This window comes from Coregonus lavaretus (genome assembly GCF_964263955.1).
Source record: "Coregonus lavaretus genome assembly, chromosome: 22".
NCBI lineage: Eukaryota > Metazoa > Chordata > Actinopteri > Salmoniformes > Salmonidae > Coregonus > Coregonus lavaretus.
The window spans coordinates 17,541,932-17,555,084 of NC_140009.1; the positions used below are offsets into that span (position 1 = coordinate 17,541,932).

The 13,153-nt window shown below is 44.2% G+C and overlaps 1 protein-coding gene across 1 annotated transcript; it reads right to left on the reverse strand.

The window, feature by feature from the left end:
* Window positions 1–2,300: 2,300 nt before the first annotated feature.
* On the reverse strand, window positions 2,301–3,932 carry LOC311150128 (lens fiber major intrinsic protein-like; the record flags this gene model as incomplete). The annotated part of the gene is made up of 4 exons (XM_084187427.1): window positions 2,301–2,486; window positions 2,676–2,756; window positions 2,920–3,084; window positions 3,573–3,932. The coding sequence occupies 4 exons, from the start codon at window positions 3,930–3,932 to the stop codon at window positions 2,301–2,303; spliced, it is 792 nt and encodes a 263-aa protein (XP_084043553.1).
* Between the last annotated feature and the right edge of the window lie 9,221 nt (window positions 3,933–13,153).

Below are 13,153 nucleotides of genomic sequence, written 5' to 3' on the forward strand. Positions count from 1 at the left end.
TGCTAGGTTTAGGACCTCATATTGAAGCTTATAGAGACCCCAACTGATGTACAGAACAATCTTAAAATTATCTACTTTGGTTCAGATACAAGCATCATGAAACCTCTAACACAATGCATTCATTAGACTTGGTGAAAATCCATCTTTTGGACCTAATACTTGCTTACCACTTTTTCCATGTGGTTTCTTCCTTCACAGAGTCCATGAAATGACCTCTTCCTACATATTTGGTAAATTATTAATTTTGTGTGTGGTTTCCTAGAACCAAAGGTGGCTCAACTTACACCACTCTCCTCTATGTTTCTGTAAACTGGCTCCCCACCAGGTTTCTTATCACTCAAACGTGTCCCTCTGGGACTGGCCTCTCCCCTTTTCCCTCTTCCCTCCCCCCACTGTCTTACCCCTCCCTCAACCATTTCCTCACCCCCTCCCTCCTTCCCTATCTTCTACACCCCATACCTGAACCATGGTACATTTGTTTATTGTTCTGGTGAACCCTGCCCATGAGTTGTTGAGCCACGGACAATCAAGTCTACTGTAGTTCTGCTATGTGTGACACATAGAGATAAATAGAGATATATAGAGGACTCATCTTTCTATCTGTGCCATTCTAGCATCTGTGACAGCATGGGCAGCGCCATTGAGGCTACAACCCATAGGAATCCCCACCCAGTTGACTACTTTAAAATGGAGGAAGCATGGTGGAAGCTGCCCATGCTAAAACAGCCTTTTGCCACGAGAGGCCTCTATCATTCATGGTGTGACAACTCAGCAGCCAGAAAATGTGTAGTATCACCTTGTGGTCATTCCCATTTACTGCAAGTCAATGCAACATAAGCAAAGCAGCGCACTGATTGCCATGCTAGTATAATGGAGTAAACGAAACATGATGGCACACATTTTGTATCAAGTTTTTGTGTTTATTTTAATTTAAATATGGTTTAAACAGCTTTGTGCTCCCATTAAGGATCAAATCATAAAAGGAGACTCAATGAAAAGCTTACACAGCCATTTAGCAGTGAACAGAATCAGTCCAGTCTGGGACACAACATTTCCTTTGGATTGTGTTTTTTTTTTCTGAACACAAAAGCAGATGGTTTGTGTAAAAATGAATATCATAGCAAATACCACAGTGAGGGGAGGAAAAATGATAATCTCTTAAAAACTGATAACGCTATGAAAATAATAATTATACAAACAGAAGAGTAATAAAAATAAAACAAAATAAATAAAAAGTACTGTATCTGTGAACTCGATCACACACACATACACTCACTGGCAAACACACTCACACACATACACTCACTGGCAAACACACTCAAACACATACACTCACTGGCAAACACACTCACACACATACACTCACTGGCAAACACACTCACACACATACAGGCACATGTACGCACGCACGCACTCACTCACTCACTCACTCACTCACTCACTCACTCACTCACTCACTCACTCACTCACTCACTCACACACATACTGTAGAAGCACCCACACTCACACACACACAGATGAAATGAAGTGATTTGAAAAATTAAACCCTGGTAAAATCAAATGGTATCATACATCCATGTCTTGTGTCTGAAGTGCAGAAAACAAAATGAACCTGAAAAAATGTACAGATAAAATCTGATAAATAATGAAAACGCATGCCCATCTTCATTGGTCTAACTCAACTCTATACAACTAAAAACCTGGAGTGTTGCCCCTCTATCCTCACCCCAACCCCTTTACCCAATCTACACCCAAAACCCCAACCCTCTATCCTATACCCTTACCTCTTACCCCACCCATACTTACATACCCACCTATACCTCCTCCTCACCCTGCCCTCACCCCCCACCTGCATCCCCCTCTCCTAGTTTCCCTAGACACAGGGTTCACATGCTTCTGTGCTGACAGGTCAGGTCCTTCAGTCTGTGTGTGAGGGGAAGACTTGGTGTGGAGGAGGAGGAGGAGAGGGGAGAAGAGGGGAGGAGAGGGGAGGTAGTGGGACTGTTGGAGCAGGCACTGGTCACCTCTATCAAACATCATGTCCAGTTCAGGATACTGAGTGAGGTTGGAGGGAGAGGAGTCTCGTTGAATGTTGAGGTTGAAGGTTGTGAACCTGTCTGTGTCTGTGTGTGAGTACAGTTTGCGCATCAATATATGTCTGAATCTGCATGTGCCTGTGTGTTAGTTAGTGAGTCAGTGAGAGTGACTGTATACTTGTTCATGGGATGGGATGGGGGCAGTGTGGGGGTTGGCGGACACAGGGCCTGTCCCTCGTCCCTTGTCCCCAGACATGGGCAGGTTTATAGGGCTTGCGTCTTGAGCTCGATTGGCTCCCCGCGGGTGTCCTGCTGGGTCTCCGTCTCGGGTGGTTGGCTGCCCTTCAGTGTGGCCAGGCGCTCAGACAGACCGCGCATACGGGGGAACAGCATGAAATCGTACAGAAGAGCTCCCATAGCACCTCCTATCATGGGACCCACCCAGTACACCTGAAACAACACACACACACACACACAAAGGTTATCATGAAGATATGGCACAAGCAACTTGTAATGTTGTCACTGATAGAGGTTGGTATTAGCTACATTATGAATCCGCCATTGTGATTCGATTATTAGATATTTGTAAAAAGTATTTCAAATTCTACGTTATATGATGTATGACTGTGTGTTTCTTACCCAGTGGTTTACAAAGTTCCTGAAGAGCACAGCGGGGGCGAAAGACCTAGCAGGGTTCATTCCAGCACCGGTGTAGTACATCTACAGCAGAGAAGGATAACAGGGCGTTCAGAATACAGTCTGTTTCTGTTGTACACAATGCAAGTCTGTTTTTGTGTGTGTTACACTATTAGGGTAGAAGTGTTTTGGGCATTGCGTGTGTTTTCTCCTACCAGTGTGTGTAAGTGTGTGTTGTGTTGCTCACCCCCACGAGGTGTCCGATGGTGACAGCGAAGCCGATGGACAGGGCAGCAGAGCCCATGCGTCCGTTCCTCCTCTCATCTGTCACGGCAAAGATACATATCACCAGCTGCATGGTCAGGAACACCTCCACTGTGGTGCCCATGCCCAGGCTGATACCAGGCTGCAGCTGTAGACGGCCAGAGGAGAAAAAATGCATCAGACTTGAGGTCCTTTGTGAACAACTTACTTTGTAAAATAAGTGTGTCCTCTTTCTAGTAAAGTGTATATTATTTGTACAATTAGTTGTGGCTTTGCAATTCGGTTTTAAAGGCCTGTAACAGGACATGACAGCAATGAATCAATCAATGATGCAACACATATCGACTCAAACTGTAAAACATTCAGGGGCCTCACCACTATGGCCTCAGTGAGATTGTGGTCATTGTACCGTAGAAACTGTAGTTACCAGTAGGTTCCATGATGATTCCCTAATCCCTGTTCATCTCTACCCATTCTAAATCTCCATTAACATTAAGAAGCCTACCAATTTATTTATTTTCTGCTTTGAGCTGATATGGGTCAATAATGTCCCCTTAGTTCCCATATAATGCTCCATAAAGGGAATAGGCCCAGTGCCATTTGAGATGTGCACTTGGTGGGTGGGTGGTGCCTTACCGTGTTGAGAGCCATGTTGCCCCTCATGTTGTTGGGGGTGACCCCATAGAGCACGGCGGCCCCAGCCACGGCCCCCAGGACCTGGGCAGCCCAGTAGAAAAAGGCGCGGAACAGGGACATCTGGGAACCCACCAGGTAGGCGAAGGTGACGGCCGGGTTAATGTGGCCGCCACTGATGTGACCGATGGACTGGATCATGGTGGCAGCCGCCAAGCCGAAGCACAGCGCCACATGCAAAACGTGGTTAGGCCCGGTTGTCCAGCGCAGCGCGGCGCCCATGCCGAAAAACACAAAGAACATGGTCCCGAAGAACTCGGCGAAGACCGCCCGCCAAAACGTCATGGACCGGAACTCCCACATGCTGGCTGTTCACTGGACGCTCCTCGTACCAGAAAACGTTCTTGGAGAAAAAAAAGTTGTCAGGGTGAATCTAGAAAAGGTAAGCGTGTACCTTTTGAAAAGTTACTTGTTTTGCACTGTAAAGGAAATATTTTTTAAAAATCCCTTTGGAGGTCACCTAGCTGGGCTGACCCAAACGCTGTCTTACTTAGCCAATCAGTTGGAAGACAAACAGTCAAAAAAGTTCACAGAGGAATCCACCAGACAGATCTAGCTCTAAGCTACGGACGATCTGGAGTTGGCGCGAAGGCAGTCAAACATCAACTCAGCTGTGCTAGCTTGCCTCCACTGGCCGCCTGTTGTAGCGACATAGGTGTGTGTGTGTCTCAGAATAGTTGTCAAGAGGAGATGTGCATTGATGCTAGATGAGTGGTTCTAGAGTAGAGACAGGGATAGACAGAGTGTCCTGTGGACGTTTTAGCCTCTGACGGAGGGGAGAGGGCCCACCGGGGGCTTTATAACCCCCCCCCCCAGGGGCCCCAAGTGACGCCATAATCCAAGGGGGCGGACACACAGGATGGTCCAAATCAAATACACTTAACCCCTTTGTTGCCCACCACAACAGAAGAGAGAGGAAGAGAAAAGGGTGAGAGTGACACGAGAGGGAGGAGGGAATCAAGAAAGAGCAAGTGACTGGGTGAGTATAAGAACTAGGGATGAATATCAACCCCACAGAAGTGATGAGAGGAGTTTGTCTAGTCTCATAGTGCCATATGCACTGTATGTTATCTGTTGACACATCATAACCATGATAACCATGGGAACAAGTGCTGATGGCGGCGAACACACACACACACACACACACACACAAACACAGTGATCCAAGGGGGGCCCTAGACAGAAGAGCTTTAAGCCAACAGTGTGCGGAATTGACTCGTGCATAGAAATGCCTGACATTGTGAAACTATTGTCTTAGCATCGAGCATGTGTGCCACATGTGAACAGTGGAACTGCTTGGTTTTTAGAAACATGTTTGTAGTTATCATTCACAACTGACATGTTTTGTGCAAACATAAATTATTTACATTATCAGCTCTAGATTATTATCATTTCTATATGTCGGTCTGGTCTGTAATATCCACTGGGCAGAGGTACTGCACTCACACTCAGCAGTGCATTTATTCACTGACCTCAAATCCCAACAGTGTTATTGACAGAGGTATTAAGCATACATAAGTGGTTATAAGCACTACTTAAGGGCTATGAGCAAAACATTGAAGCTGGGCGCATGACATGGGGACCTTAGATGTCTGCATAACATACAAGTGTAGGGCACTTCTTTAAGGCAATGAACTTGACATTGACACCCAAAGCACAGTACAGAGGCATGCATATTTACATATAAACGTTGACTACTGCTGCAAAGTGGTGGAAAACAAATACATTTCAAAACTTAACTAAATAAATGTTTAAGTTGTGAACTACAAATATCAGCAACGTAAGGGGCAGCCCTGCCGAAACAGTATATAATTTAGACACCTCTCTCGCTCTCGCTCTCTCTCTCTCTCACTCTCTCTCTCACTCTCTCTCTCACTCTCTCGCTCATTCTGGGCCAGTGTTCTAGGAGGTGCTGGGCTGCTCAGTGGATAATTTATTAGGCAGAGGTTTGTATTGTGTATGAGGGTGTATGTGGGCCAGGCATGAGGGGTGAGAGGCAGGAGGCAGGGTTGCCCGCTAGCAGCCAAAGCCCTGAACAATCCATGTATGGGGCTGGGGAAAAAGGGAGGGACAGAGTAGGACTGTGGCGGGGGAAAGGGGAAACGGGGGTTATTGAGCTCCAACGCTGGAGCATCGCGCTGACCAGTCCAGAGCCGTCACTGGGCAGTGGGCCATGAATGGAGAACGCTGAGCGGACCATTTTAACTCCCTTTAATACATAGAAAAAACACACAATGCAAAATGCTGGTAGCACAAGGCAGTTATTTTCTATTGTTTGTTAGGGTGTGTGTAAGTGAGAGTGAGAGTGTGTGTGTATGTGTGTGTATAGATGAAAGAGCAGATACACATGTGTTTGAAGGCGAAGGTGCATACGTATGAGTGTGCATGAGACGGTGTGTGTGCACACGCATTTGAGTGAGTGTATCTGTGTGTTTACGCACACACAACTGTGTGTGTGCACAAATGTTAATGATGTTTCAATAATGATTGCGAAGTGTTTATTCTACAACATTCATAGCTTTATACTATCAACACAAACATGAAAATAAAAAGAATTGCAACGAAACATGCATAGCAATTTTCACTAACATAATATATTTGGTGCTTATATTTGTCCTATTTCACATACATACAAGTGTGTATTAATACGCATGTGTGAATTGGAAGTGTGTTTTTTGCATATCCCAACTCCTCTGATACAACCTCGGAGAGTGGTGTCACGGCCAGGGACTGCCATTATCAACGGCGAACCAGGAGCAAGTGAGTGAGTCTGTGAAAGGCTGATCCTACAACCTATTTAGAGGGAGTAGGGAGTAAGTCTGTGAAAGGTTGATCCTACAACCTATTTAGAGGGGTAGGGAGTGAGTCTGTGAAAGGCAACAACCTATTTAATTAAATTCCCTCGTTTCCCAAAATCTTGGTTGGAGGATTCCTAGAATCAGGAAGGAATAAGTAGGAAATCGAGAATTCTCCAACCAGGATTTCTGGAAAAATAGGGAATTTATTTAAAGTTCCCGGACTTTAGCAACCGTACTGATCCCACAACCTATTTACACCTGTGTCATTAGAGGGCTCTGGTCTGAGGACCTATTTGACAGTTAATAGCAGAATTGCGAGCTTTGAGGTGAGGGACCCTCAGATACATGGAGATGCCAGAGGTAATGGCCTGTGTGAGTGTGTCAATGATTAGGGTAGGCCTTTTTAGCATTTCAAAGCATTCACAGACAGGGTGAGTAATGCTAAAATAAAGAAATACATAAATAAAGGATTTTGTGTTACAAAAATGAAATTTCTTTGAGTAGTTGTTGGGTTATATATCATATTTCTGCATAAATTAGTATTACATCACTGAATACTTACAATTGTGTAACAAATATATATTGAACAAAATCAACTATGCACCAATACGTCAGCACCAAATACTGATCATTTTCATTTAACTAATATATATATTTATCTACAAGTATATTTAACTATATATATCTATAATGAACAAAAATATAAACACAAAATGTAAAGTGTTGGTCCCATGTTTCATGAGCTGAACAAAAAGCTTATTTCTCTCAAATTTTGTGCACAAATTTGTTTACATCTCTGTTAGTGAGCATTTCTCCTTTGCCAAGATAATCCATCATCCTGACAGGTGTGGCATATCAAGAAGCTGATTAAACAGCATGAAAATGCTTGTGCTTGTGCTGGGGACAATAAAAGGCCACTCTAAAATGTGCCGTTTTGTCATAAAACACAATGCCACAGATGTCTCAAGTTGAGGGAGCATGCAATTGGCATGCTGACTGTAGGAATGTCTACCAGAGCTGTTGAATGTTCATTTCAGCACCCCTGCCCAGTCATGTGAAATCCATAGATTAGGGCCTAGGAGTATATGCTGAGGAGTTATTTCTGTCTGTAATAAAGCACATTTGTGGGGAAAAACTAATTTTGATTGGCTTGGCCTGGCTCCCCAGTGGGTGGGCCTGGCTCCCAAGTGGGTAGGCGTATGCCCTCCCAGGCCAACCCATGGCTGCACCCCTGCCCAGTCATGTGACATCCATAGATTAGGGCCTAATGAATTTATTTATATTGACTGATTTCCTTACATGAACTGTAACTCAGTAAAATCTTTGAAATTGTTGCATGCTGAATTCATATTTTTGTTCAGTGTGTAATGTATGTACAATTTTACTTTGTGTGTCTGAGTGTGTATACACTTTCACATGTAATTTGAAATCTTTATCATTATATGATCATATTGTATATAATTGTATATTATTGCATTTATCCTATGCCTTCGGAAAGTATTCAGACCCCTTGACTTTTTCAACATTTTGTTACGTTACAGCCTTATTCTAAAATGGATTAAATATTATTATTATTTTTAGCAATCTACACACAATAACCCATAACGACAAAGCGAAAACAGGTTTTTAGAAATGTTTAAAATATATATATAATAATAATACCTTATTTACATAAGTATTCAGACCCTTTGCTATGAGACTCGAAATTAAGCTCAGGTGCATCCTGTTTCCATTGATCTTCCTTAAGCTGTTTCTACAACTTGATTGGAGTCCAACTGTGGTAAATTCAATTGATTGGACATGATTTGGAAAGGCACACACCTGTCTATATAAAAGGTCCCACAGTTGACAGTGCATGCCAGAGCAAAAACCAAGCCGTGAGGTCGAAGGAATTGTCCGTAGACCTCCGAGACAGGATTGCCTCGAGGCACAGATCTGGGGAAGGGTACCAAAAAATGTCTGCAGCATTGAAAAAAAAATATTCACCTCACACATTGTAATGTTGAACAGGTAGAGTGCGTAGTTATCCTTTCTGTCTGTCCGTCTGTCGATCTGTGGGATCCTTCTCTCTGTTCTGCCTCCTCCCCCTTCATAGTGATTGCTCAAGTGTGTTTGGTCATCATTTGCACTCCCCCTTCTCAGTATGAGGACATGTTCCCCAGCCGGGGACTTCTCCTCCTGGTCTGAGCTCAGCTGGAGTGTCCTGAGCACCTGGCACACATCATAGCTCCTCGGACTCGTTTTCATGTCAATTACCCTGAGAAGAGGCCCATTACTGAGTGGAGATGGAGAGAGACAGGGCAGCCATATCATTAACAGGCCATATCATTACCTAACACAAATACAGCATCCACATTGTAGGATGAATTGATCAGCTACTGGGTGCAGTTTGACTGGATCCAACCACAAGGTCAATCTATCACATATATTGTAATCAAGACATTTTGGAATGATTGGGTGGCAGGTAGCCTAGCGGTTAAGAGCGTTGGGCCAGTAACTGAAAGGTTGCTGGTTCAAATCAAATCAAATTTTATTTGTCACATGCGCCGAATACAACAGTGAAATGCTTACTTACAAGCCCTTAACCAACAATGCAGTTTTAAGAAAAATAAGTGTTATGTAAACAATAGATAAGTAATAAATAAAAGCAGTAAAATAACAGTAAAAATAACAGTAGCGAGGCTACATACAGGGGGTACCGGTGTCAATGTGCGGGGGCACCGGTTAGTCGAGGTAATTGAGGTAATATGTACATGTAGGTATAGTTAAAGTGACTATGCATAGATAATAAAGAGAGAGTAGCAGAAGTGTTAAAGATAGTCCGGGTAGCCATTTGATTAGCTGTTCAGGAGTCTTATGGCTTGGGGGTAGGAGCTGTTAAGAAGCCTTTTGGACCTAGACTTGGCGCTCCGGTACCGCTTGCCGTGCGGTAGCAGAGAGAACAGTCTGTGACTAGGGTGGCTGGAGTCTTAGACAATTTTTAGGGCCTTCCTCTGACACCGCCTGGTATAGAGGTCCTGGATGGCAGGAAGCCTGGCCCCAGTGATGTATTGGGCCGTACGCACTACCCTCTGTAGTGCCTTGCGATCGGAGGCCGAGCAGTTGCCATACCAGGCAGTGATGCAACCAGTCAGGATGCTCTCTATGGTGCAGCTGTATAACTTTTTGAGGATCTGAGGACCCATGCCAAGTCTCCTGAGGGGGAATAGGCTTTGTCGTGCCCTCTTCATGACTGTCTTGGTGTGTTTGGAGCATGATAGTTTGTTGGTGATGTGGACACCAAGGAACTTGAAGCTCTCAACCTGCTACACTACAGCCCTGTTGATGAGAATGGGGGTGTGCTCGGTCCTTCTTTTCCTGTAGTCCACAACCATCTCCTTTGTCTTGATCACTTTGAGGGAGAATCCCTGAGCCAACTAGGTGAAAAATCTGTCAATGTGCCCTTGAGCAAGGCACTTAACCCTAATTGCTCCTGTAAGTCGCTCTGGATAAGAGTGTCTGCCCTAAATGACTAAAATGTAAACATTTTGATAGTTGTAACAATGTTATCATGTTGGTTTAGAGAAAAAGAGTCAGAGAGCCAGAACGATAGAGAGACTGCAGTGATTGAGAGATGAGTGCAGGGGTATCTGACTGAAGGAAAGTGAAAGTTTGATCATGACGTCATGGTCCTTCCACACGGAAAAACAACAGAACACCTTACTGGGATTTATAGGGCCAAACGATTCTATCGAATCTAAAGTTTATCTTCAATTATCTAATATCTAAACTGTTAATCTCCCACTCACCATGGCATCTACTCCTCTCCTCTCCTCTCCTCCCACCCCTCTTCCATCAATCTACCGTTCGAATCGCCATGGAGACAGTCTCTTTCGTGATGCAGTTGCCATGGCGCCTATTGTGATGCTGGCTCAGAATATGTTTTTTCTCATTCTCTTTGATATGAAACAAACATCACCACTGTGAAGATCCTCCCTAAAGAAATACACAGAGTTCCTGTGTTTTAACAATATGCACTATGTATTTACCTTGTTATTGGTTATTTGATAACCATTCTATAAACACTAACCTTGCAATAAAGTGAAGATATGAACCAAAAAAGTCATGAATCTCAAGTTCTGACGTGTGCAACAGGCTGTGTGATAGTTTTGATTGGAAGTCATTAATCAAATAGATCAGGCTTAAATTATGCCAAGATGATGACACTAAGTGGCTCCTGAGTGGCGCAGTGGTCTAAGGCACTGCATTGCAGTGCTAACTGTGCCACTAGAGATCCTGGTTCGAATCCAGGCTCTGTCGCAGCCGGCCGCGACCGGGAGACTCATGGGCGGCGCACAATTGGCCCAGGGTAGGGGAGGGAATGGCTGGCAGGGATGTAGCTCAGTTGATAGAGCATGGCGTTTGCAACGCCAGGGTTGTGGGTTCGATTCCAGTATAAAAAAAGAAATGTAATCACTAACTAACTGTAAGTTGCTCTGGATAAGAGCGTCTGCTAAATGACTAAAATGTAAATGTAAATAACCTCTACCCAGTGGGTGAGTGGTGGGGGCCTGGGTGATAGAGGGGTGTTTGTGGGATTTGAGGGGACCGGAGAAGGGCAATGGCCAAGAGAAGCCCCCTAGGCCTCAGGGGCCCACTCTGTAGCAGACCCGGTCCAGAATGAACTGGTTGTGGGGTGCATTAGCATGCCCCATTATGGGGTGGATTACCCCCAACCACCGGCGCTGTTATACCCCCTTTTGTGGAGCTAAGCCCCCCTGTGTGGGGCAGCATGGGTGGGGGGAGCAGTGGAACCCGCTGGCATGGGGAGTTTTCAGCCCCCTCCACCCAGAGTGCTGACACAACCACACACACACACAACCATGCACACACACAAAACCCCACTCAGACCACAAACTGGTTGCCACTAAAACCGCTCCAAAAGTGCCAGCTAAGGGATATGAGAGAGGGAGACCATCTATCATATCCCAGAATAGAGAGCTCATGGATAGTGTCAGAAGGAAGTGTCTGAAGGGTTATGCTGTTATCTCCCTCTGCTATAGCATAAACCTCTAAATGATCAGCACATACAGTGCATTCGGAAAGTATTCAGACCCCTTGACTTTTTCCACATTTTGTTACGTTACAGCCATATTCTAAAAATGATTACATCGTTTTTTTCCCTCATCAATCTACACACAATACCCCATAATGACAAAGCAAAAACAGGTTTTAGAAATTTTTGCAAATGTATAAAAAAACAAAAAGCTGAAATAACACATTAACATAAGTATTCAGACCCTTTATGAAGGTCCTGAGCGCTTTGGAGCAGATTTCCATCAAGTATCTCTCTGTATTTTTCTCCGTTCATCTTTCACTCGATCCTGACTAGTCTCCCCAGTCCCTGCCGCTGAAAAACATCCCCACAGCATGATGCTGCCACCACCATGCTTCACCGTAGGAATGGTGCCATGTTCCCTCCAGACGTGACGCTTGGCATTCAGGCCAAAGAGTTCAATCTTGTTTCTCATGGTCTGAGAGTCTTTAGGTGCCTTTTGGCAAACTCCAAGCAGGCTGTCATGTGCCTTTTACTGAGGAGTGGCTTCTGTCTGGCCACTCTACCATAAAGGCCTGATTGGTGGAGTACTGCAGAGATGGTTGTCCTTCTGGGGGCGAAGGTTCACCTTCCAACAGGACAACGACCCAAAGCGCACAGCCAAGACAATGCAGGAGTGGCTTCGGGACAAGTCTCAATGTCCTTGAGTGGCCCAGCCAGAGCCCGGACTTGAACCCGATTTAATATCTCTGGAGACCTGAAAGTAGCTGCAGCAGCACTCCCCATCCAACCTGACAGCGCTTGAGAGGATCTTCAGAGAAGAATGGGAGAAACTCCCCAAATACAGGTGTGCCAAGCTTGTAGCATCATACCCAAGAAGACTCGAGGCTGTAATCACTGCCAAATTGGCTTCAACAAAGTACTGAGGGTTTGAATACTTATGTAAATGTGATTTCAGTTTTCTATTTCTAATAAACTTGAAAAAAATTCTAACAACCTGTTTTTGCTTTGTCATTATGGGGTATTGTATTTTAGAATAAGGCTGTATTGTAACAAAACGTGGAAAAAGCCAAGGGGTCTGAATACTTTCTGAATGCACTGTATATAGGGGTTTGTCTGTGAATGGGTGTACAGCTCTGCTCTTACACCTCATTTCAGGCTGAGGCTACTGTACTAGCTTGCTGGTTCCATAATACTTATTGGATGTCCTACTTCTGTGATTTAATAAAAAAGGAGAGTGAAATGAGGACCCAGGGACAGTTCCAGAGTGTAGTCTTTACTAGACTTGGTTTTTATTCAACTAACAGTACGTTCTACAGATGCACACGTGTTACATCACCAAGATACCACATGGTCTTGTAATACCTCTTAAAAATTATATTGGTCCTAAAAATATAGAAAGGAACAAATGTAAAGTCACAAAAACTGTACATTTTGAAAAATTCACTTAACACCACATTTGGTTTTATCATGTCTTTTAGTTGTTTTTTTTTATATATAAAAAAAATGTCCCTTTTGTGTAGAAAGGAACACAAAAATGCATTTCCTATCGACCGGTTTGAGTTCAGTGTAAGAAACTACGCTTTAAATAAAACCCGGATTGTGGAGTATCGTCCTGCCGCCTTTATAACTTTCCCATAACACACCAACCATGCCACGCTATAGATTATCACAGTATGAGTCATAATACC